General features: G+C 33.5%; 2 protein-coding genes across 2 annotated transcripts; both read right to left on the bottom strand.

Annotated features, from left to right (window-relative positions):
- Positions 1 to 4,812: 4,812 nt before the first annotated feature.
- Positions 4,813 to 18,352, bottom strand: LOC138306698 (uncharacterized). Its single transcript, XM_069247159.1, has 9 exons — positions 18,222 to 18,352; positions 15,412 to 15,678; positions 15,162 to 15,280; positions 13,596 to 13,945; positions 12,174 to 13,053; positions 12,005 to 12,032; positions 11,504 to 11,812; positions 7,592 to 7,893; positions 4,813 to 7,104 (listed from the first exon to the last, which is right to left on the bottom strand). Exons 2-9 carry the CDS (start codon positions 15,590 to 15,592, stop codon positions 7,042 to 7,044), a joined length of 2,232 nt encoding a protein of 743 aa, XP_069103260.1. The 5' UTR covers positions 15,593 to 15,678; positions 18,222 to 18,352; the 3' UTR covers positions 4,813 to 7,041.
- A 28-nt stretch (positions 18,353 to 18,380) lies between these two features.
- On the bottom strand, positions 18,381 to 27,024 carry LOC138306728 (uncharacterized). Its single transcript, XM_069247196.1, has 4 exons — positions 25,279 to 27,024; positions 21,181 to 21,264; positions 19,556 to 19,607; positions 18,381 to 18,637 (listed from the first exon to the last, which is right to left on the bottom strand). The coding sequence occupies exons 1-4, from the start codon at positions 25,318 to 25,320 to the stop codon at positions 18,441 to 18,443; spliced, it is 375 nt and encodes a 124-aa protein (XP_069103297.1). The 5' UTR covers positions 25,321 to 27,024; the 3' UTR covers positions 18,381 to 18,440.
- Between the last annotated feature and the right edge of the window lie 240 nt (positions 27,025 to 27,264).

The following is a 27,264-nucleotide window of genomic DNA, read 5'->3' as shown; positions in this document are numbered from 1 at the left end:
CTGTTAAGATCAGTTTTGAAGATCCACTGCAGACATATAGCATGTTTTCGACATTCAAGCACATTTTACATATAGTACACATTCTAAATACCATGATGGAGGAATAAAAGGTATTTACCAATAGGGGTTCGATTGATCAAGATAGTGTTAATTTTAACCTATATACCATACTTGTTTTCAAATAACGATGTTCTGACAATCAAATCCATTTTAATTCCTTAAAGGTTCAACCCTTATCATACCAAAAATACATTCCTATTTACTGTCTAAAATACTCCGCTTGACCTTATAACCACAGTACACATATCACATCTATTTGGATTCTTACTTCGAAGGGTCAACATGTTATGGATCGCATATTCAATATCCTCAGTTATATACTTTAAATAATCTTAGAAATCAAAGGATTTATTATATCCAATAAGCTTGCAAAGTATGTATGCATTCAATGATAATGATGACATAACACTTACTTTACAATGTTGATTGTCTCAGTTACATGCATTTCACAATTATGTACTTTGCAAATCCATGTACTTCCCGTATTTGTATTATTCCGAAATCAAAACAGTGCCGTTTCACACTGCCACCTTATATGATAAACATAGCTTTGCGTTTAGTCAGATATAACTAACAATTGAAAATATTATATAACCCTTCCTTTTTGCAAGAATTCCGAATTTGCATATTACAGAGTTATCTGCACTTGCGGGTAGGTATTGATTGTGACGTCATGTGTTTGCGAGCGTAACGTCATACGTTTCGGGGAAAACGACGTGAATTGTGCTCACAAAATAATGACGTATTAATCGATACCTACCCGCAAGGGAGCTAACTCTGTAATATGCAAACTTATCGTTATTACGACACAATGCCATGTTAAACATTTAAGTAGTATACGTTCCCGTTCTACAAATTAAACATCATTATATTCACTTCACTAAAATTTCCGTGTATGTAATCATCTCGTCCAAATAACACAACCGACTTTAATGTTTATGTATATGCATATTGAGACGATCGGTCGTATTCAATTGATGTAACTAGGTGTTTAATCCGCATTTGTATAAAGTTCACTTTGACTTTACCGTTTGTATGGGATGTTTTAGATCCTCTGAGTGATAACATGCATCTGTATTTTAATCAAATTGCCTTTGGATAAAGCTTCAAGACGAGTTTCAGAACCTAATTGAAATATAAACATATTCAACATATTTTATTACCTAACAATATTACCTTATATATACAGAAGAATTCAAATGTATTAAACATTTAGTCAAAACTGTCTTAAATCCCTTTAATTGATATCACGTCATGTCGTCCAAGTGAATTTTCAGTCTATGAAAAGCGGTCTTGGTAAAAGGTATCTTTCACTAGAGACATGTGACAAAACATTACATTGACGAAGTCACAGATATAAAAAGATAATTTGAAAAAAGAAGATGCAACTTGTGCCTAAAATATATCTTATTTGAGTGTTGGTACCAAAATGGTAACCATGTAAATTGGCCGACGACATTGTGCGATTTAAAAAAGTACGATGCAATGAAAGATTCATCCACATAATATAACGAAACTGATTTACAATTGTGATATGCATCGCATCTCACAGTTTTGCAAGGAACTTATACCAAATAACTACATATATATAGAAGACTGAAATTCCGATTAGATATAACATTTGGAGTGATTTTGATATCGAAATTATTCATTGTTTTTGTTTTACAAACATCATATGACTACGAATTAGATGTCAACAGTGCATCAGCAAATACAACTCTTGAATTGCGGTCAATGCTTCATGTACGGTTTGTCTGTGTGGATCGTGGCTTGATCAACATATTTCCCCGACATCAGAAGATATTTTCCATTTCCATATAGGCCTAGTCATTTATCATTTTTCTATTTATATTATTCAATAAATGATGAGACGATTATGACACAAAAATGCGAAAAAAAGCAGAAAAAATATCAATAATATTGTTATATATATTTCTTATAAAAAGAAAGAAAAGAAATCATAAAGTAACAAATAATTTTTAAAGCGATATAAAACGTAAGTATTTATAAAATTTTAAAATGTTGAAATACAGAGTGACATATATTTTGTTTCATAAAAAGACATAACAACTATATATTCTATAGATATATGTTCATATCATTGCAATGTGACCCAACGGTACCGGTGTAACATCAACGAAAAAAAAAAAAAAAAAAAAAAAAAAAAAAAAAAAAAAATATAAAGTACGATTTTGAAATACTTCATATTTTTCAACATATGACATAAAAACAAAAACAAAAGACAAATAATGAGAATAAATGCATCATTTACCAATGGAATTAAAAAAAAGTAAATCAGCGATTATTTCAAATAACGATTTTTCATTTTCAAAGATGACAAATATGGTTACAAAAATCACAGACTGAAACATTATTTTTTTTTCAAAATAAATGAGACAAGATCATAATGGGATTTCTATGACATGTTGGCATTGATACATAGTAGTATAGACTTTGACATTGCATTACACATATAGACTGAAGTGTTTTGTAAAGACTAAAGTGAATAAAACAAACCAATGATCAATTAATTATTACAAGCTGAATCTCCTTTACAACATATCACTGTTGGGTCTAGATGAGAACATGGAAAGGGGGTAGATAAATCATCCATTAATATGCTACAAATATATCATCTAGTAATACGATGCTTGAATATTGGCATTTATTCTTGCAAAAGGTTAGAAAATAAAGGTTACATATACTATAATTGAAAAAGGAAAAAAGAAATACGAAAAGACAAAATTGTATGTGTGACTTAACTACAGTTGGGAGCAAGATAAATTTGGTAGTGAAGTGCACTGGAGTGCACAAGTAAAGTTAACTCCGGTTTATCAGCTAGTTAACATCGTAGTGCACTGGAGTTCACATTGTAGTGCACTATAGCTAACAACATAGTGTACTAGAATTAACACACTGTAGTGCACTAGAGTTCACATCGTTGTGCACAAGATAAATGAGCTGGTATCTCCTACTTATGTATATACATATGTGCATAAATTGTACATGTACAATCTGTTCATGTATATATTTCATTGAATGGTTTTAAAATATTTTTTTTTTCAATTATTTCAGATGAATTACCAAATGTACTCTGTATTTAAAAATTAGCATAACTAAGTTAGTATGTAAATAATTAATTTATTAAATAAAATGGTTACTTTTATTGGTGTACATATATGGGTTTCATCTGAGTAATTTAGCCTAATATGAGTTTTAATATTAAAGTAAAGAATATACCGTAAGCTGCAATATGGCTTGACCACATGCATCTTTTCTTTAGATAATTTTTTTTTCAGAAAATAAATGAATTTATTTATTTATTAGGATCAAATATTTTATACTTCTTATAATACATTTAGTAATTGCTGCATTTAAAACTCAGATCAAACATCAGGTATTCTAGATATGAATAGCTATATTTATTTTAATTTATTTCATGTATATATTTTTTTTTTTTATTTGATTTTATTATTTATTTATTTGATTCATATATATTTGTTTTTGCCATTCTAGAAATTAACAGCTATATACAATTGTATTTCACATTTAGAATGTCAGATTTTGTACATATAGCAGTTTTACACTTTTATTATACCCTCATAAGTCGCATGGTGAATTTTACCTGTACTGGCCAGGCCCCAGGGCAAGAAACCAAGCTAGGGGTCACCTGTCTTGTCATGCATGACTGTCCCTCCCCTAAATCCTGTAATTACCTATGAAGCCAATTCAATTAACACAAAAATTGTGATTCCTAAAAATACTAGTAAATGTTTCGATTAATAATTTGTAATATAAACTTTATCTCGGCCGATATACAACGATTTTGTGTTAACATCTGAACAAGAATTCAATGATAACAGATAGTTTGCAAACAGACAACGACATATACGGATAACATCTGGAATGATAAACGAAAAACTGATAAGTACACCTAACCTTTCCCTTCAAACATTTTATCTAACTCATGTAATTAGAAAACATAATCCCGACAGCCTCGCGTCCAGTTGTTTAAGGGTCGCTGCATGGCAGTTATAAATATAAACACGAGTAATATTTGTCAGACAAAAGTGAAAATTTGCGTTAATTGCTGGTAGCCTGATTTATAATATATTGATATGTACGCAAATTTTACATTCATACACCGTCCGTAATAATCTAAGATCAAACAGGAATCAGAGGAGGCAATTAACAGTTTTTCATAATTTACCCAAATGCAATTAGATCGCAAAACTAACCCCCACGGATTTTTTTTTACTTGCGGAAACCGCAAAATTAACCACCTGCGCAAATATCCTCGAAAAGTTTGCTTAAATTTCCGATTAAAACGAAGAAAATCGACTGTCCCTCCACTTCAAGCTTTTATTGGAATTTATCAAGCATTTAGGCATTGTCATTTTAGTTTGCAAAAAGCCGTCTATAAAAAACAATGAAACAGCATATGCGGTTAATGAGGGTCTTGTATCTAAGGTGTCTTATTCTTAAGGTGAAAGTCATCCATACATATTAGACTATGTAGTTGTTTTAATGGAGAAAATATTTTAATAAGTTGACTCCGAGATCTTGAGTATTTAGTTTCTTCAACAAAAGAAAGATAAACATGATATCTCTGTTTGACTTTGTCATTTGTGAATGAGTATATCAAATATTAAGTCAATTTAACCCTGGTGACATGGTATAAAAGTCCAGGTCAGTGATTGAACATACAACAGGGTCTTATTGGTCAATCATGCAACAGGTTTTTTACCAAAATTTTTTTAAATGTGATGGCGTATTGATTGCGTGACATTGTAGAGCAATAAACTGGGTAAATTGCGATAACAAGTCATCAACTGCTGTGACCTTCAATATTGGTATATGTTCACTATTTATCTGTCTTAAAAATGATTAAACCAGGTTTTCCAATTGATGTGTTTGATAAACACAGCGTTAACAAACTGTCTTGAGTCTCGCCTTCCTAGTAAAATTGCGAGTGCTATTTGAACGGTTATTGAATTATTTATTATAACATCATCACATATATACCAATAGAGATGCTTGGCCCTAAATGACCTTAGTTATCGATGGGCCTTAAAACTAAAAAAAAAACAAAGGATGTTCATTATATATATATCATTTCGTTTAAGCTATTGATCTATTGACTAGTTTTGTTACAATTCAGTTTTATGATATTTCGATTTTGATTCATTCTTTAAAATAATTCAATTTATAACATAACGTGCTGAAACTTAAAACCACTACTTACTATATGGTAGGTAGCAGAGTAAGTTCTTGTTTCTAGATTTAAAACAAACAATCCGCCATTGTTAATCTTCAAAATTTTAGCCCAATGTTTGAATCTGGTACACTGGATTAAAGAGGGAGAATATAGGTATCACAGCAAATTGACATATGAAATACTTAGTACATGCAAAAAACATGAAAAAGTAGGCCTACAATAATGTAGTGTAGACCTATGACGGGGACGTTACAATGTAGAAAAAGGAATATATCTTCTTCTTGATTGATAACAGATGTTTTTTCATCAAGTGGGGTGGAAAATTTGATATCTTTTACGAATACATGTATTTAAATTTATCCATTATCAGCATTTTATTATCCAAAATTTGCAAATCAATTTCAACACTTCGAGTGCTAATTTCAAAAGAAAATTAACATAAAATGGAAAGGTGCAGGTATTGCTATATTTTGAATAAGTTCTGAAAAAAAATGTTTTCCCGCAAAAACGATATCTTAATTGTAAATGTTGTGCTTTGATTGGCTACTTGATTGGAATATATAATCAATATTTTCACTCAATTGAAAACCTAGCTCTATTTTACCACGATAAATGTAATGGATAACATTTAAATTATATATCGTGAGATGAAAACTTCGTTATTGCTCATTTCAGCTTTACACTCGATAAAACATCGATATCCACAAGTCTCCGCACAACTCGACGAAATAAAAATGTTATTCATAAAAAAGTAATGAATAACCTCCCTATGCTATTTAATGATGAAAAATAAATAAACATTTCAAAGAGATTTGATGATAATGATCTATTGTAAAATTATGCTGTATTTAGAGCTAATGAGTCACAAACAGGTACACACATGTCATTGTAAAACGTAATTGTACATATATAAAACAAAAGAATATATTGATAACCTCTTACGTTATAATGATAAGTATATAATACTACATATATTTACACATGTTGACGAAATCCGGGTGGCTATCGCGAAACGTTAGGTGTGAAAACATGGTAAAACATTTTAGTAGAATTGGTATGTCTATTTCCACTGATCAGAAACCTGTCTGATAATCATTATCTTATCAAGGTGACTTGAGCGCAGGCCCTCTAAAACAAGTAAATCAAGTATCGCAACAGACGCTGAGTTCCCACCGTTCGTATAAAATAAGCAGCTTGTTGTTCATTATCCATGTTCACTTATTTAATATATTTTGACCTTGGGTTTGACAGGCAGATCGAACAGGATTACCTTGCACAGAACAATGAGGAAGCAACTTGATTCACATCTACCCATAATTATTACTTTGTAACTACTGGAAAACAAACACAATTGTATAAAGACCACGCTAGATGGATTCAACCTCAACTTCTTCAATGTCATCTTAATATAATATATATTCTAAATAACGCTTAGGTGATCAAATTGACCTTTGTTTCCAATGTGTCTAATCCATAGAAACAAATACGACCTCCAGATCTGGCAAGTTTAGTATTTTTCTATCACTAGAATATATCCTTGTTGTCGAATCAACTATCACTGTTTTTCACCACATAGCATCGCCTACACACTGCTTCATCATAGTAACGTTTTATGTATGTGTCCATTCTAAAATCTTTGAAAGTTCATTGACATGCGGTCGTGGTTTATTGATGTGATTCCACCGTACATCGTACTTAGTTGCAATGTATATGGAGATGACAAGTTTATCCGTAATTAGAAACGCACCCTTTGTCTTCGACGTCTAATTTCGCATGCCAGGTAGAATATCGCTATACTCGTATAACTGCCGCTCTTGGCTGTTTTCCTACAAACACATCAGAACGCATTGTCAGCAGCTGATTTCGCGGCTGGAGGAAATTATGTTAAACAAAGAATACATTAAAACATCTTTTTAAAGCGTTAACTTCGTATTTGTAAAAATGAAGCATTTTCCGGCATGAAACAGAAACTGAAGACATTTTTTTGATAAGTTTACAAGTTAATCATCTACCTTTACCAACAAAAAATCAGGAAAATTGCTATGAAAAGTTCACCAATTCTGTATTTACATTTTCACTGCAGTTCCACTATGTAACCTTACCAAGCGCAGCTGGCATTCATATAATCGTATCATCACATCATTATGATTTTGACGTCACACTAGTTGTGTCAGAAATCACAGAAAACGTCTGTTCAAATTAGTGTTCGATCCTTGCAATGCAAAATCCCTTGGGACATTAATATTAACTATGATTACCAACTGAAATACGTTCAATGCTTAAATGTAAAAATAAAAAGGGTTGACATAATACCTTTGTGGCGATGAAGGCTGTGATCAGAGACTCCGTGTCCATGTCACATTCCTGCATTGCCAGTAAAATCGTGTTCCTTGTTGGCGGAGGGTGGGTCTCGGTGATGAACGTTTCCAGCAAGGCTTTCAACGTGTGTTCTGGTTTGTTTCTGTACTTGAAGTCAGCCAAGTCCACGTCCTCTGGCTGGAATCCGAGCTCGACGAACAGGTTGAAGTATGCTTTGACGCTAATATACCTCGCAATGACTGGGACATCATTTACAGAGAGTTTTTCATGTAACCATCCGTCTGGTAATCGATCGTCTGAAATAATTTAATAATATTTTGCTCTTGTTTCTTTATTTTATTTATTTTTGGGAAAAGACCATAAAAAGCATTAAAGATTAAAAACAAGACGTTTACTTTCAGACGGATAATGAGTTATACTGCACATGTAATTGTTCTTACCTTTAATTTTATATGTTAAATCTTATATTCATCTTTATATAATCTGTAACATAATGTTCTGATAGCGTTCTTAAGCTAGGTTGGTTTGCTTAAATGATCTTGTTTATACAAATCATCGTTATTTAAAAAAAGCAAAGTGGACCCTGGATAATCTGGACAACGACAGTTTGGATACCTCACACTTCGGACGAAGAAACCAGATTACATATTTCATTTAGGGGCGGTTAGGCGGCATTAGGGTGAGCTCGAAGCAAGACAATCGCCGTCAATAGCTGTATACATTTTTTAGATGTGATCATAGAGAAAATTTTGAAAGGGAAATTACAACCAAGCCATTTTTGCACATATTGAATGATTTCCTTTCTATCGATGAGATGGATGGGGGCTTACGTTACGTAAACGTTACTGTAATCTCCAGAATGATCTCCACACATTTATTTTTGATGAGTCATATTTGATATATGATTTATAAGTCTTCTACGTCCTTGGTGAACAATATTAAAATCAAAGTTCTACATGTTATAGACATGGCATTTTCAATCATAAGCTTTGAAATAAATTTTTATTCATATTTTATGTTTTGTTATTTTCAGTATGGATGGTTAAGGAGATTTCAGAAAAGATGGCGATGACGTCACACAAAGGTACATCCGGGCGCTCAAAGGTACAACTCCGTATAGCTGTACACATTAACATGTGGGAACACTGCCGCTTGCGATGTTTGTTTACATTTTATTGTAATAAATTGTACGGCAATCCGAGAAATGTTGCTTTATTTTCATTTCAAAAAGTGTAAACGAAAATATGTAACAATAATATATAGATATAAACATATGATATTCATATATTTAACTTTGTTTAGACTCCATTTTCGACTGCCCACGAGAAAAACATGATCGCCATGACCGTATAAACATTGACAGAATATTGCAAATATCGGCTTGAAATTACAGATTAAATTCCAAGTTCCCCAAAATATCATACTGTCATTTTAAAAAGCGATTACTGTTTTCTAGGTCTTTCATCGTAAAACACCAAATTACGATATGTAATAATGACAAAATTAAAATTTGCTTTCGTACATGTAGTTTACCCCAAGCGCATGGCAGCCATATTACGTACTGCCGACATCCCGAATTTCGACATTTTTAGAGTCACCAAATTACGTATTCTTGATAACTTTTTCGTAAAAAAAATGTGATATACAAATGAGTCAGTTTATAGTTGCTTTTTATAATATTTTTGAATAAAACTTTAAGTAAACGTATTTTAGGATTCTCGAAGCCTTGCGCAATGTGTTCTGGTCGTCATTTCAATAATAAGATCTGTATTTATAAATCTAAATGTAGTCAATCTAACATGTATTCAAAATATTTAAAACTAATAATAATATCACTTCAATTTAAGACTTCATACAGCAACCCATGGAATGAAAGCGAATGAAAATTTAACAATAAACTCTACAGCGTGAAAACTGAGCGATTTCACCATTTGTTTATTCGAGATATATCGGCAGCCATGTACGTGTACGTACACATGTAGATCTGCATGTATGTGTAACACAGTGGTTTATAGCATTCCTTAAAACAAGATACACACGGTAAAGAACGAAAAACACTAGTACTTATTGGGATATGTGTTGGTAATTACATACGTACAAATGTATTAGTATTATTAATTTCCCAAAGTATGGGCTCTGGCCTGAGATGATCTACAAACGAAGCCATGCACGAACGGCCGTAGTCTGGCCAGATATGGTCCACATTTCATTATATTAAGATAGTGTTGTGGACAGCTTTTTCATGTATAACAGAAACATGACACAAAAAATCAATTATCTATTCATAACATGGATTTAGATAAGGTATACGTGTGAACAAAAACGGGTATGTGTGACAGCCCGGCACCGCTTCGCAAGCTGGCTTCAACACATCTACATAAATATATTTAGCAATAAACATTGTAAATTTTAAAATATAAATGTCTGTAACCTCTGAAACAATAAGAAACCATTTTAAAATCAGAATTTGCAAGTATGAAAGTGTATACTTTTGTCACAGTATCGATTGTGTAGCAGGGATGTACGTATCTGTTATTGTTTTTATTAGTCGCCATACTGTGTTTGTACCTTTGAGGACCCGGATGTAAACTTTCTGTGACGTCACGCCATCTTTTCTGAAATCTCCTATACCTATCGACATTAGATCTACATTGAAATCACGCAAAAGCTGCAAAAGCTGCAAAAGCTGCAGATAATTATATTTTATATTGGTATTATGTTATTGTTATTATACAGGTATATAATTACGTAATAATGGCAGATATTTAGATAGGAACATACCATGTACCGCTACTAGGGCCTTTTTCACCCTCATTCGAGTCATTCCCTCCGGCAATTCTCCACTACCAAATGTGACACTTTACCTGATATAATGATCAGTCAAGCGTCACAGCATGTAACGGTGTACCTTATACATGTAGTTACCCCACGGAGCTCCCACATGATCCCTTATCCCCACCGAAACCACACTTACAGTATTAACTGTATATCTAGCTTATATCCTGACTCAGGTATAGTATGTACAGGCATCCCTCACCAGATTTCTTGCAAAGTTATTCCCATATAGCGGTAAAAAAACGCTTGTTTTCACATAATGAAATCACAGACGTGCTCACCCTGGGCGCCCTAACCGGCTCCCAGTCTCCTCGTCTATACCTCCGTACCCAATATATTCCCTATTTCATCATATATTCGCTGAAATACACATTTAATTTCTTTGCAAATAAATCTACAAACCTCTAACAACAGTTACGTATGTTTTTTTAAGTACGTAAAACCATCGCGTTCTCCGTATTTTGACAGCGAAAATGTAAACAAATCACCCGTCGCCTCTACTCGCATGACTTCTGTGGCTCAGCTTGAACGAATTGTGCATCGTTGGCTTCAGCGCACACACCTCATCGCTCACTGTACATGCAAAAATTGTCGATTTTTAATTTCCCTCTCAATATCTTTGTCTATGATCACATTAAAGTGTATACAACTATCGTCGGCCATTTTCACGCTTCGAGATCCTCCTAATGCCGCCTAAGCGCCCCCTCAATCAGAGGTAAGCACCTCCTGCGCACCCCGATTCCGTTAACCTTCTCCATGGTAATGTCATAAAATTGGAAAACTGGTGTCCAGGACATTTTTGACTTGAAAAGCACATGTCCTTATAATCGAAAGTCGACTGTAAATACAAACCTTAACTTCATGGTCTATACTGCAAAATGTAACACGTACGAACATATCCCGACAACATGTCTCAATATCTAAACAGATGGCGATGTTAAAAACCCATTATTCTATCATTTTTGGTAGACAACCTTATAAAATTGCTGCATTAAGTTAATCATTAGTTTACTATATTCGTTTTTCTTTTGTTTTTCCTTGCTAAGTTTCACATTTCTTACAAACACTGACCTTTATACAGAGTTTCCTCATTACAATCAATAATTTTGATCAGTCCTTTTGGGTCCATCCCGTTTTGTAGCATTTCTTTTGCAACCGCCCCGAATCTTAGATCCGCCTTTTGTTTGGTTAATTGAATTAAAATCTTTGTGATCCTTGATCGGAACGCTAAATGTCTGTGTTCTTCCATCTCCTGCTCAAGTAAATGACTTGGGCAGCCCAATCCAACGAAGAATGTCTGGTAAGCACTTCCGATGTATTTGGACACTCTACCGATCTCTGTAAGCGTCAACTTCCTTTTTGGTAAAACAGCCGATAAGTCTGCAATGGGATGTATTAGCCATGCTGTATATTTGATTAAAACACGTTTTGCATAAATGATACATACTTCTTACCATTTGAAACTATATAATTAACGCAGTTTGAATGATAATAAACGATCCGTGGTCTTATTGGTATTCCAGAGGTTATTATTATGGAGTAAGGAATTAACATAGGATACAATCTACTCACCAGCAGATAAAGTGGTCGTGTCACCCACCTGTGAATGATATTGGTAATATTGGAATGACTGATACATATGCTATTATTATATTTCAGAATTTGTAAATAAATCGAAGTAGCGGATATCAATTATCAAAAACATACTGTATGTATGAACAAGCAAACATACTTTACACACCTTTCCTGTAGGGTCTTTGAACCAGACGTAGATATCATCATTCTTTATCATTGTTCTGCCATTGTTGCCAAAGCATTCCAGACGTTCAAACGTCTTCAGGTCGTCTACCTTCACCATCTTGTCTTTTGCTGTGAAACGGTAATCGTTATGGAGGTAAAATTGGTATTCAAGATGACCCTGGTGATTTTGCTTCAGAATTCTCTGCAAGAGGTTTTCGAGAATGCTGCATAAGCTTACTCCAACTCCTGCTGTCGCCCGTTTGTTATCTAATGTAAACATCATTACTTTCACTGCATTGTCTTTACAGTGTATGATCATGTTCCAGGCTGCATTGACTTTCAAACAAGCCAATTCACGATGAATGAACTCCAGTGCATTATATTCTGGTTCTTGTATTTTCTCGAATCGGTGGATACAGGAGGTGATCAGTTTGTCCCAAATGGCCCTTGGGATGAATGGCGTGTTGAACTCGAGGCAAAGAACCACAGTTGTAGCAGCATTTTTAAGAAAGGGAAGGGTGAACTCTTGGCTGGCGGTCGGGAGCATGCACGGCACAATAAAGTAATCAACCTCAGTGTTTGGATCATTTTTGATCGGTTTTGCGAGAAGACTCAGGGATTCCATGACGATGCAAAGGGTCTCGAAATTTTGTCTGAATCTTTCTTCACCCCATAGTTGTCTGGCGAAATCCATCGGTAAAACGCCGGATTTCGCATATTGTGACCATCGTGCCAACAGCTTGTATGAAAGGTTCCCTTTAAATCTCTGGTCAGTGATGATTTGCTTAAATGCATCGATGATCCATTGGGGTTGGATCACGATGAATGGATGTTTGGTATGCAGATTAAAACAGAGGAACGTCCCCGTATATTTCAGATTTCTACAATGAAAGTTTAGAATTGACACGTGTTAACATAATTAGGAAACAACACAAAAAAAAAAAAAAAAAAAAAAAAAAAAACGAAAAAAAAAACAATGATTATAATCTATGAGCGTTTTTGTCTACTTTGTATATAGTTCTGTCATATCAGTATTGTCTGTCACGAATTATAAGCATTTAAATAATACCTTTATTTATGTGTCATCCTGCTCTGTAATGATAAACATGTATAGTTTAAATTTGATGAGTTAAACAGTTTTCCTGTAATGCATTTAAAGCGACATACAAAACCTGTCATTGTAAACTATTTGCATTAAGATTGCATGCTGTTTAATCGAAGCATTTTAAACAACCTTTTTATATAGTTATTTTGAGACCGATTGCATCTGTAATACATACATCATAATCTTTTGTCACGAAATAAATGATTGGAGGGTTGAATCAAAATATTTGATTATGACATGATGTTGTAACTGTTGAAATGGGATGTTGCTAATTGTGTATTTTTTTGAGAGCGGTATTAGTTTAATTGTTCAACTTACTTTAGGAAAGGGAATATCTCTGTTTCAAGCAGCGGTACTGGTAGGTTGCTGTTGACCTCTAACAATTCGTCATATTTCAAAATAATGCGACCTTTGTTCTTGAGCCTAATGAGCTCATGCTCCAACGCTACCCATTTTGATGGAATAGCCTTCTTCCACTGGGACTGCAGTGGGGCGATCTCCATGATCTTCTGCCACAATTCTTCATACACGTCTTGGTTTACTGTAGAATCATGGAGATTTGCTATAGCGAACATTTCCTGGACATGGTTTTCGATAATTTCACGTACATGTTGATTTTCATGTAGCTTCTCCAGAACATCAGCAAACAATTTCCTCTGCTCGTCTTTCTGTGTATAAAACATTACATATTGATATGTTGCCATATATACAGACACTTAGGTTCTTAAAGATGCTCCACCGCCTACAAACCCTAAATATTGTAAATAGTTTGGAATAATTAATGTTATTTGTGTATATATGTCTAATTAACATAGAAATACATATACTATAACTTGTTTTACTCTTGTTGTCAGTACCTCATCCCATATAGGGCATATCGTCATGGAATGTTTTCGGAATGCAATTAACTATAATTTTAGATACTTTTATATTGAAGTAAAATAAGAAGCTCAAATTTTCAATGGTGGTAATTGTGTGAAGTAAATAACTTTCATTACTGAAGAAAAGAAAATCATTCATTTGCTCCTGTTTTTAAAAGGTTAAAAAATACCTAATTATTAATATTACTTTGATTTAATGTGAGAAACAATCGTTGTTGATATTTAATATCATAAAAATCATATTATTGACCGATACATCTATAAAAGAATGTTTTCTTTTTAATCGAATAACTTATCAATATCGTCTCAAGATGTTACCATATTGACCATGGGTGGAGACATACGTAACGTATCGCTCTATAGCTTGCGTGTGGAGCAAAAATATGGGTTTGATGAGCTCATTTGCCGTGCATGTTAATATTTCATTTGTGGTGTGTTTGTGTGTTTGTGTCAGGGAGGGTGTGTGTGTGTGTGTGTGTGTGTGTGTGTGTGTGTGTGGTGTTACGATTTTGACTCGGCAATTCATGCCTACAAATTAAAACATCATTATGATTTTTTGTGTGTCTGTGTGACTTGATTTCAATAGGTTAACACATATAGTGTTTTCAGTGATGGAATATTATACTACATTTTACAAACAGACGTAATGCAAAATTGTTTCAATCCATTAATACAAGTATCACTTGTGATTCAGGTTCAAGAATTGTAGTTAACGAACTCATTTCGTCTTTCAAATAATGGATTTATTCAATGAAACGTCTATGCACTTTATGTGACATCCCTGTATGGGTTCATCTGACAGTTACAACAAAACCAGAAGTTGAATATTGATCACAGAACTATTGAATTGCAACTGTATTCCCATCAATAACAAATCCATACACAAACATATACTACCAATATCATCCCTGTGTTTCATGTCTGTTGATTTTGAATGAAGAAATATGAAACACACACATATACACAACCGTATACATATATACATTGTTATTAATATACTTACATCTGATGATAACATATCGAGGTGCGAGCCGACGATGATGATTGGTGGTGTTCTTTTATCCTCTGTTTTATCCTCCAGGAAATAAGTTGCGATGTTTTTGAGCCAATACTCCGCGATTTCTGTCAGTAAAGATAACGCCACAGAAGGGCTTTAGTCTAACAATTAGACATCGTTAAAGTTTATTCATGAATGATAAAAGTTCAAGTTAAAATAACGTATAAGGTAAAAGATTAATGTTCAAAATAATTACCGTAGCCTGACCTTGACCTTTCCGGATCCAAGCACATGTTCACATCAATCACTAATACAAACACCATGTTGCTGGACAGGAAGCAGTGGTGCGTATTGTAAAATACGCACTCACCGCCGAAATCAAATATGGTGACGAAACCTTTCACGTCCTCATCACCTTTCTTTGGTGATTTCCTCATTATTTTGTTGATGACTTCTCTTTGTTCTTTAGGCAGCTCTTTCTCATCCTGTTTTACTTCAGGTGTTGCATCTGTGTGAGCCGATTCTATATTATAAAGACAGTTATCGTATATAACATACACAAAATACATACTGCAAACAAACTTTCATTCGCGCCTTCTGAATTTTGCGATTTATTATTCAAAACACGTTCGCAAAGATTATCATTCACGGATTAAAAAACAAAATCCTATCAGTATCATGATTTAGATGTTCGCGAAGATAAACTTTCGTGAATTTACTTAGATCACGAAATTTGCGAAAGTAAATCGCACGCAAAAAGAAGTTTGTTTACAGTTTACGTTCTGTATCAAGGTACAAGGCTACAAACATTTCAAAGACACACACATTTTAACGTGGCAAAGAATGAGATAGAAATTTGAATCAATGCTTTTTAGTTGAAACGACAAGCCAATGACACGAAACAATATTGTTTTGACACATATGTGATTGTTTAATATTTCCATTACCAATATTAATAAAAAAAATAGATTATCATACAAAAACAACGTATTTTTTTTCATCCCAATGGTCATTTGGGACGTATATCTGTTGGCAAATTATGTTTATCAATCAGAATAATTGCTTACACCACCCCAGGTATAAAAAATGTCATAATTTGATATACTATTTTGTAACGTGCGGGTTGTTGAGAAGGAAATTCCTAAAACAAACTGTATGTATAACTTGTCGAAAGATAAACTCGATAGGATTTAAGATCATGCAGTCGGTATTTTAAACATACATTTGGCCCTATACGAAAACTTACAATACGTATTGTAATTTTTCTTTGTTTTTATGCTAATCCAACTTTCCGATTGACCAATTATTTTTCTTCGTACCTCTATGAAGAAAAAAAAGAACGACGAGAAAATCTGCCGTTATCGTGACGTCATAATAAGAGACATCGACCATTGGTATTGATATGGAAAACTTAGTCCCGAGGCAAATAAATGGTATCGTACGTTCACACGTATTGTATTTCTTCCAGTTGTCTCAAAAAGTAATTATAAGCACTAATGTCAATATGTTGTTTTTTTAAGATTTATTGGGATATGATGGAAAGGCACTTTGTTTGTAAACCTTTATGATCTACGCGGATTTACACAATTTATAAACGAAATTGTCTCCGATGGAATAAGAAAAAGTGACATCCATGCTTAAATGCTTGAATAAGTAAAAAATCACTGTTTCTGAAAAGGTTTTCACTGAAATGCAAAAGATTACGCAGATATAAAATATAAATAATAATCTTACGTTTATCAATGACACACACATAAGAAAGTTGGTTTATTTGTAACTTTAACATAATTTCAGTTCTTTATGCTAAATTATTGTGAGTAGACCATCACCAGAAGTGAGACTTACAGTTATGACTAGTAAAGAGTAGATAATATTATTGGCATTGTGGCAATGCCGTAACGTTGCAAAATTAAAACTGAATGTTATCAAATTTATTTTAATTGTCGATTCTGCATTAATGATTTTTCATCTTTTTTTTAGTGCATACTATTATTTTCCTTGTCGGGTGTAGAGTCTGTTTACATCCGCTATGCGCAGATTCCAACTGCGCACGCGATACCGGAAGTCAGTGTCTTATAGCGTTTAATAGATTTCGCCATGATTTAGTGACACCAAACTTTCAAAAACATATATTAAGATATACTTGTCAGCGATAATCTACTATAAATTAACAACAGTGACATTTCACAGTGCTAAACACATTTGTTTTGTGTAAATTTCAAGCGGCGTATCATACAAACTCTTGCATCGGTCACGATATTCTAAGCATCTGATCGACTTTGGAAACTTCCGGAACAATGCAATGCAATTCAGGTTTATGTAGTCAATAAAAGAAAGTGACGAAACAGATAACTTTTAGTACCGGCAACATATTTAATTTATTTCACATCATCCTAGGTCCTAGGTGTACGTTGCACTATCGCTTACTAAACCCTGTGACCATAGACCGCATTTGCTGCAGTTCTAATTAATATTTATAAAATTACACAGCTTTGCGTGAGAGAAACAGAATAAAAAAAACACATTATAAAATATCAGTCTGAGTGTCTGAGCTCTAGATCTAATGTACCCCAGAAAGGCGTTCAAGCATGACACAGGTAAGTCACCACGTGCACAGAGACTGGACGGTGTTCTAGCGGAAGACTATTTTGAACAACGAAACAAGTTTATCGTATCATATCAATATGATAATAAACACACTTTTATGTAACAAAGAACTTCAAAGTAATTTCACATTTAAAGTTCTGATGAAGTAAAGGAAAGTATTTATTACAATGCACCAAGGGTGTAAACCATCTCCTTGCAATAGTCCCAAGGATAATGAGCGAAAGTGCTACGTACACCTGTTGCAGAGGATGATTTCATAGCGGAAATTAAGATTAGGAAGTATTTAGCGAGCACTTAATGTCTAACAGACATATTTCTAATTTACACATATAAATGCCTGTGTACAAGTATGTATATATAGTGCATTTATGTATCGAAATTCTAAATATTTACTTCGTTTTTATTCAGTATGCTCATAACATCTGATGATCATATAAATCGATGAGAAGTGTCATTTACCTTTGTTTCTCGCTTCCTTTTTCTCAGATGTTGTTGAATCCTCTGTGTATGTTTCCTTTGTTTCCGTAGTTTGGCGATCAGGTACGTTGTCATATCCTCTTTTCTTAGCTCCCTCTCCTTTTCTAAACTGTTCGATGATCAGCTTTATTCTATGACGGCCGGCCTCGACTTCTCCGTTTTCGTCCAGCTTTTGGCGAAATCCCGTTTTAGGATTATATGTTAAGTAGTTAACGTAGAAATCGCTGTGTCTGTTGAGCCAGGTCCACCCTCCGGTATGCTTTCTCGTATTAGTTGTTTCACAAGACACGATTTACCAACTCCTTGGTGACCAACAACAGCGATAGTGATGTTGCAGGGGTTTTCGACGGTCCCGGATATCCCTTTAGAATATTCTTGTTGTTGTAGTCGTACGTTTTCTGAACATGAAAAAAAAATGTAAAACTTTACAATTTTTTATCTTTAAAGTTCCCCTCCAAGTTCTATCATACCTTACGTCGAAGACGCATACCTCTAATCAGTATAAACTATTTTCTTTTAATAACAGAAATTGTACCAATGGTATGCAAATAACTTTGTACTCATGCATTCTTTCAAATTTAACGTTAACTAATACTAAGCACTCTAGAATAACACATTTTTGCAATTTAAGTTAAGTACAGAGTCAGCCATTGTATATGATATACTTTCCACATATCCCCGGGCAGATATGAGTTATTTCTATATGGGCAATATTTAAAGGTAAACTACCTTTCCGGAGCAAAATTCAAAGGTTTCTAAAAAACATTAATAGCATAAGAAAGTATATATCGATGACCAAGATGAGGTTACAACACCAAATATATGCAATATTCCCTGCGTAATATATATGATAATAATGGAGATTCTTCGTTGTTTTGCCTTCTCGCGCAGTGATAGTCAACTACCGCGCGGTATTTAGGACAACGACGGAAAACATAGGACGACCCGCGTTATGAAAATTAGCATTTTATTTTTATTTTATTAAATTGTTTAGAAGGCGATGATAAGCGTAGTATTAACGGTAAATTAATCACTTTTGCGACTCGATAGAGTTATCAATCTCGTTGTACATTCTCATTTTAAAAACTAAAAGCCGTTTCGGAAAGGTAGTGGACCTTTAAATAACTGTTAAATATCCAATAACTGGTTCCATAAATCAGTAAGACAAACGTGACTTGTGCAGACATGTGCGTTTAGGTTCAGTGTGATTGCTAAGTGGAAATTAGTGTACATGTGAGATAACAAACAGACAAGTTTAATGTGCTTGTAATAACCAATTGCAAAAAACATTGTAAAATTACAAGAAGGCGTACAACCTTGGTGCCTTGCAATGACCTCCGTCATACGTAGCATGTGTTCTTCTGACAGCTAGAAGTACAAAAATGATAAGGCATTATGTATTATCATGCTATACTATTTATCTCAGATACATAAGACACTGAATGTTCAATTTCGTAAAACGAATATTCATATTCTCAAAAGTGTTTTCCAGAAATTTTGACTGAATAAGTGTTACTATTTTTCATAATTTTTACAGATTCTTTATTTGGAGGCCTATTTTTAGCAATATTGAAATTTCAACCAAGTGGATTCACTTTCGATTTTTGTATACAAAAACAATATTTTGTAATTATTTGGACAACAAAATATGCACAAAATTTAAGAAAAAATCTGAAACCGGTAAAGTTGTCATCTATAAATAAAAGGAAGGTTTAGTTTTAGAAATTTCAAGCAAATACCACAACTTTTCTTGCAATTTATTAGGAAAACAATATCATTTATTTTCAAACATATCTACGATTACATCACTGAAGTTTCATCTAATGTTCAAAACATTTTGTATTAATAGAGATAGTGAAATTGCAGCGTATGGGGACCTCAATTAGAAAATGTAAGGGAATTCTAAAGGGGACTTTTCTGTTTTTACTTTTTCGATTTCTATTCCAATGGCTCCCCCACTTCCGGTTATTGTACACCAACACATTTTTTTTTTATTTGCAAACAACACACAATAGCAAGTGACCATAGTGAAAATTTCGGAAATATCGGAAACCGAGAAAGTTTGTCATTTCAAGGTCAAAACTTGCATTCTACAAATTATCAATATCGTATATAACACCATGCTGTTCACATAAAAACAGAATAATCAACTAGGGTATAGATGTATCTTTTTGTTATTTATTTTTTATAAATTTAGGAAAATAAGTAGCTGTATAAGGTACTTTCTTGTCAATGCAATATATAAAATTATACAATGTTTATGTACTTGCAACATTTGATATGCATATTATTTAAATTTAGTCAAATATCTCACTCTGACTACAATGTGACTAATATTTAAACTATGAAAATACACAATGTCAGCTTAAATAGATTATATTTGATTTCATTTTTTATTTGCTCCGAATGAAACATTGTGTAAACATTGAACATTGTACTAGGAAGAGAAAGGGAAGGAAACTTGAAAACAAAAGACGTTCATATTGATTTAGGAACATAATATTAGATCAAATGTTATAAGTAAACCGAGTCATGTACTTCATCTGATTTTTCCTCACTTGAAAGATCGCCATATTGAAGAACAATATAGTGTATTTAATATATTGGCCTTGGATACAATAATAACTGGTAAAGTTTTAATGCGATGTGAACCTCAAAGTTTCTTTTCAGATGTCATAATATACGTCTGGGTCCAAGACCCCAAGCTTGTTTTCTAATACCTGTCTTTTGCTTATAATAATTCAAATAAATAATAAATCCAAGAATAAGTACACAGTTTGCAAATCAAACAATCATTATTGTGATGTGCCGGTCGTACAAAACATGACGAGATGACATCCTGTTATACAAGAACACGCGTATCATGTTCAAATAAAATAATGTAATTGTATAATATAAACACGATAAAAATATCAGTAACGTATGATCATCATACGTTTACCTTCTCAGGGTCATCTCCGTTTTCGAGAAGCAATGATACAATGTCCCCGTGACCAAATGATATTGCCTTGGACAATGCGTCGGACTACAATACATAAACATTTATGATGACATTAATGAATTTGATACATTTATGATATTTTATCTATACATATATATATATCTATAAATCTTAATACATATAATACACATGATGACATTAGTATTGATACATTTCTGTAAGGATATAACAGTAATGTGCATATGTTTTCCAACCACAGTTAAAAAATCCATTGATCATGTGTCACTATACTAAATAGAATGTACATAGCATGCTACGTAAACACAATTCAGTTTTTCCTTACATAATATATTACCCCTGCTCGATTCGTTCTGAAAAGCGGCTAACGGCGTACGTCGGTCACGTGATCGGGCAACGACCGGGCGCTCTGGCAAAACAAGCATAACCGGCGTATTCCATCATAGCGGACATTTCTTCAGAGCTTTAGTAACATTTTTATTTTTGCATCAAACACAATTAAAGACTGAATTTAAGTTGATAAAATGATAGCAAGATATTCTAATTTGGTTAATTATATTATGCTATGGTAAACATTAATTACGCTAAACTTACCGTTAGCAAGAGTAAGAAAAACACTTCTACGTGTACGTTTACAACTTTTATATTTGACAAATTAAAAGCGATTGAACAGTAGACGCATGTGCGTGGTTTTGATTTAAACATATTTTATTGTGTAATTTTATATACAATTGGATTGGTCACACGTTTTCTAACTTATATAAAATACCTCTCTCTACATAATTATAATTAATTATATGACAAAGGACACAAAAATGGCAAAAATATACATATTTACAAGAGAGAGAGAGAGAGAGAGAGAGAGAGAGAGAGAGAGAGAGAGAGAGGAGAGAGAGAGGAGAGAGAGAGAGAGAGAGAGAGAGAGAGAGAGAGAGAGAGAGAGAGAGAGAGAGAGAGAGAGAGAGATGATAGAGAGTTTAGTTTAACTTATGTATATAATTTCTTAAAGATGCTCCACCACTATCAAAAACAGGAGCAGACGATTTAGTATTTTTAATCAGTTACAAAAAGTTACTTACTTTACACCATTACCACCATTAAAAAGTTCGAGTTTCTAATTTTACTTCAAGATAAAAAATATCAAAAATAATCAATTGCATCCCGTAAAAAATCCGTGGCACTCTATCCTATATGGAATGAAGTACTGGTTGCGCATGAACCAAAGGCAAAATAAATTATGTTATATTATTTTTTTTGTGTTAATTAGACATATATATATACGAATTAACACCAAATATTGTTCAAATGATGAATATCATTTATGCTCTGTCGGCGGTGGAGCATCTTTAATTTATTGATATGTATGTATATTTGTAATCACTCCCGATGCTGACGACCGAAGTTGTACTGATCGCTGTTCTTGTCTCGCTGTTTTATATAGAATATGTGCGTGGTTGTCTCTGTTTGGTAATGAATGAGTGATTGTTTTCATATCGTAATGGTAGAATTAAAAATTATATTGCCAATAAGAAATTTAGCTTTCAAATATTCGTATTTTTCACGACCGGGACAAGAACTGCCTTTTGGAAAAATGAACAACACCCCATTCTCATTTTTTCTTCATCGTGCATGCTACTCTGTATAATATACACGTGTATGCTGTTTTATTCCAAAAGTTCATATATAAGAAATTGCATCATACTGCATTAATTTCTTGTGTTGAAGTTTCTTATGAAATAGAAAACATATGTATATGGTGGCCTATTTCGGCCAAGTCGCATTGTCGCTCCCCACAAAATCGCTCCGCGCGTTTCTGTTTGTAATGCACATTTGGTATAATGTATGTACTTTGTACTTTGTATTGTAGAAGTATATACATATACTATGAGATAATTTCTTGCATTACAGCTTGGAATTTAATTACACATCACAAGACAATATGCGAAGCAATAGTGAGATAATGCGCGGAGTGACACTTCAACAAAAATACTCTGTCGGTGCGACAAATTTTATTTTCGCGCTAATGCGACAGAGCGAGATATAGAGGATTGTTTTATCGCACAGTCAAGTGATATCGGCAGGGTATTTTTGTCGCTCCAAGCACTGTCGCTCCATGCATTGTTGCAATGGGCCATGCGCAAATCATTATTTTTCGTTCTAACACTGATTAATAGAGCGTTATCTTAATAAACTGGTTTTAAAATACCCTGGTGTTGCAATGTATTGTACTTAACTTTATGTAAACTATTATATTTATTTATTTCTTACTACATGTCACCGTACAATCATATTCACATTTGAGTATTTACCATGTACATGTAGGTATAATACTGTACATATCAATCTTTTTTTACTATGTTACTGCCTGAATTACACGTGTTTGACGAAAACGATTCATTGGAACTTTAAATGTGTTATTTCGAAAGTGTAAAACTCAGAAAAACTTTAAAAAATTGTTTTTATTGTTATTGATAAGCAGGCGTAGAAAGGTCATTGGAATTGAATATACTTAGAATAGATCATTCAATTTGTATATACATTATATTTACTGATTTTATTATAACCACACTAATAATATGTACATGCATAAGCATTTGGTTCTATAAAACGCTGTGACACTGTACGTATTACATTATATAGAGAAAACATATCTATAGAGCCAAACGCCTGGGGTACATATATCTAAGTCTATACATCACCTCTCTTTTCGAAGTATTCGCTTCATAAATGGATATCCACATACCTGTGCGTATCAAGATATTTCAATTCCTGTCCGTTAATGAATACAACAAGAAAATCATAATGTTTTGAGAATTTATGTCTGAACGGAATGAGTTTTGCTTAAAGAGAGTTTCTTCAACAAATATCTAACCTTTATTCCGCCATCTTGCGCCGGTATTAGCCGGTGATTCAAAACCGGCTAATCCGGCGTACGCCGGTCGCGCCACCAGCGCACTTTTTCTTTGAATCGAGTGACTTAGCCGCCTCGCCGGGTCGCCGGCGGCCGCCCGCTCTTGACAAATCGAGCAGGGGTAATTTCACATGATTTGTCAAGTCGTGTATTAGTCACATGAAAAGCTATTCGACTGGAAAAAATTGCGAAACTCAAATACTTGAATATAGTGATGGTACTAAAGATACATGAACCCTGATGAGTCTATTTTAAACCAAACACATTATAGTTGGATATCTCTACTCTCACATATGGTAAGTTTTCACTCATAAGTGCATGTCAATTAGCGTATAAATCTATATAATCATATCCCTTTATATTCCGTGTCTAATTCAGCAGAGGATGGTGTAAGGGGACAGTTACTTTAAGACACGGTTATACATGACTCGCATCGCTCTGTCTGGTGATTAATGAATAAGTACAGTCCGAATCTCCTTAATATGTAAAACCAAATTAATGCTTGATCTTAAACCTTATTCCAAGTATAAATCCGTCTACGTGCTCTTTATATGCCCATGTATTGTCCACTCTATCTTATTTAGGCTTCAACTTGGTTTAAGACCAAGTTTAGGCCTCAATTAGATAGAGTGGAAAATACATATGTATGTAAAGAGCACATGGACTGATGGAGGCTATGACGAGTTGGAGTTAAGATTAGTATTGTATAGCACGTATAATTTGATGTTGGATTAAAATTTGAACCTGAAAATACAAGTTTGCGATCGATTATATGATGAATATAGAGACAATATTGGATTGGAAATTTCAAAAAAGAATATATTAAGTCTTTTATATTCTAGAAAACAATGAAAGGGATTTTAGTTATTTTATTAAAATAGACTACATGATTTACACGTATGTTGTGTGGTTTTGCGATATTACTAAAAATCGAATCGAAAACGCAGCACAACTCAATAGGAATGGTTGTTAAATATGTCCCAGGTTGATCTGATTTTTTTAAATCAATGATCAGCAAAAATAATATAAGTTCTTATTGTATTTATTTATTTTGCAACAGAAAAAAACCCCGACAATTATAATTTAAATAAGTGATGAAATATCACATATATTTTTTTCCACAACCCATCATAAATGTACAGAAAATTTCCCGATGTACCTATCCTTACCTTCTTGATATCTGCCCCTTTATCGATAAGAAGCCTGATCATATCTATACTACTGTCTCGGTGGGATATTGCTGCCTTAATGACATCACCCTAAAATAGAAAAACCAGCAATTACACTTAACTACTTACAATGTACATTGTGTTTGAATAAAGTATATATTACCAAATAAAAAGGCATATTGCATTTGTGTAAATGTTTTTTTTTCTAACACTGAAGGGAGACTTGATTAACAAACATGATCAGATAAAATACATCATCCTCGTTTCTTAATTATATCTTTAGTCAATGGATTTTCTCTCAAGTAACATATGACAGAGTAACCGTCACTAACCAACGAATTTTACACGCATAGCATTGTGATAGAAATTCATATTAGTACATCATGTATTATTACAAGCAAACATATGTTTACATATTATATAAATCATTTTCAGCATTTTTCTAAAATGTTGACATGACGTACATGGCAACATTTTTACATGATGAATAATTTCCGTGTCCCTGTGGTTGGGCTGAGGTGACCAAGATTACATTCTACGGTTCCGGAATAGCAGTTGAGATGGGTAATTTCTATCTTTTACATTGTACATATGTTCCTTCCACATATTCATAAAAATATAACTGCTGAAAAGTTACATACATATAATATAAGACAACGATCAAGTGCATCGTGGGTAGCGATAGGCCTATGACGTCTCCTTGCAGGCGGTTTATGGAATTTGCAAATAATTATTTGTCTAGATGAAATAAACGAATTGTTCTGATTACTGGTTTACGTAAAAAAACCCTATATTTCCAACGTTAGACTTTTTATTTTGCTGTAATCAATATCGATCGTGGTATCTTTGTGCGATGAGATGAGCTGACAAGGTTTTGCAAAATCATCTCGTCTTTTCGTGTCGACACCAAAATAAACCTTGTATTGTAAGATACTGACCTTGTATTCTGTTTATCCTGCAACCGTGTCATTATAAATGGAGATGACATTCAAAACGAAAACAAATTGCCGGTTATTTATATGATTTCTCCAAAAACGAAACATATTTTTGATGATCCAAGAAAAGATGCATTCACTAAACTGAATTATTGTGTACTGTACTCCTTTTTACTACCGTGGGAAATATGTAAGCGACGTCATTCCGGTGATTGTGACGTCACTGTTTGGCGGGACTGACTGACGTTTCATTCATTCCTACTGAAAGTAACGTCACTGGAATGTTTGAATGAAAAATCTTAGTTTTCAGCAAAAATATTAAAGTTTTTATGCTAAAATGGAACAAAATTAATTAGGTCACTGTGACCTACTTTTTAATTTTTTCATCGGTTATCTGAACTGAACTTCATAAACCCAATTTTTACATGTACTTATATTTAGTTGATTAGGACTTAAATAATGAAAATGTTAATTTTTCTCTCTTTCACCCTTGACCCCTAAAATTACCATGAGTGCAGTAAAAATCGGATATTCTGATTAGCATACAATATGCAGCTTACCCTAGGAGAAGGTATCTTCATGCAAAATAATTTGCGTATCGCTGATTGTAAAACGATCCAAAGTGATACCACTCCGTTTAAATGTAGGTTCCGGTAGAGCCCTACTTGTGCATGTTACATTAAGGGATCGATCGGTCAACAAGATGTTCGACCGGCCGCCATCTTGTATTTTGATAGTTGAAGATCGTTTCCGCTATTTCTCTGAAAGTTTGGAAGGGATCTTAGTGGGGGAGGAGAAATAGGTTCCCATGTACCCCTCTGGCAGTTTTTCGAAACATGGTTTTTTAGGACCAGAATGATGTCTAGTATCATTTTATGCTTGTTGCCATTGACAACTAATGTCCCATGAGGGTCACATGGCGGCCATCTTGGATTTCAGGTATCAAAACTGGCCAAAATGACACATTCGCATATATGCGTATAGATAGAGAACCAGACAACATTCAGATGCAAATAAACACATTTTTTGATATGATTGAAACATTTTGAAT

Source organism: Argopecten irradians, chromosome 13, assembly GCF_041381155.1.
Source record: "Argopecten irradians isolate NY chromosome 13, Ai_NY, whole genome shotgun sequence".
NCBI classification, from domain to species: Eukaryota; Metazoa; Mollusca; class Bivalvia; order Pectinida; family Pectinidae; genus Argopecten; species Argopecten irradians.
The sequence above is the reverse complement of the archived record's forward strand: the minus strand, read 5'-3'. Positions and strand labels throughout refer to the sequence as shown.

Coding starts and splice junctions, on each gene's coding strand:
- LOC138306728 (XM_069247196.1), bottom strand. CDS start 25,320: ATGATCAGGCTTCTTATCGATAAAGGGGCAGATATCAAGAAG. Junction 21,265..25,278: donor AAGGGGCAGATATCAAGAAG/GTAAGGATAGGT, acceptor TATGTATTGTAG/TCCGACGCATTGTCCAAGGC. Junction 18,638..19,555: donor GGTCATTGCAAGGCACCAAG/GTTGTACGCCTT, acceptor TTTCATGTTCAG/AAAACGTACGACTACAACAA.
- LOC138306698 (XM_069247159.1), bottom strand. CDS start 15,592: ATGAGGAAATCACCAAAGAAAGGTGATGAGGACGTGAAAGGTTTCGTC. Junction 7,894..11,503: donor TGAGGAAACTCTGTATAAAG/GTCAGTGTTTGT, acceptor AAATTATTTCAG/ACGATCGATTACCAGACGGA. Junction 7,105..7,591: donor CAGCCTTCATCGCCACAAAG/GTATTATGTCAA, acceptor ATGTGTTTGTAG/GAAAACAGCCAAGAGCGGCA.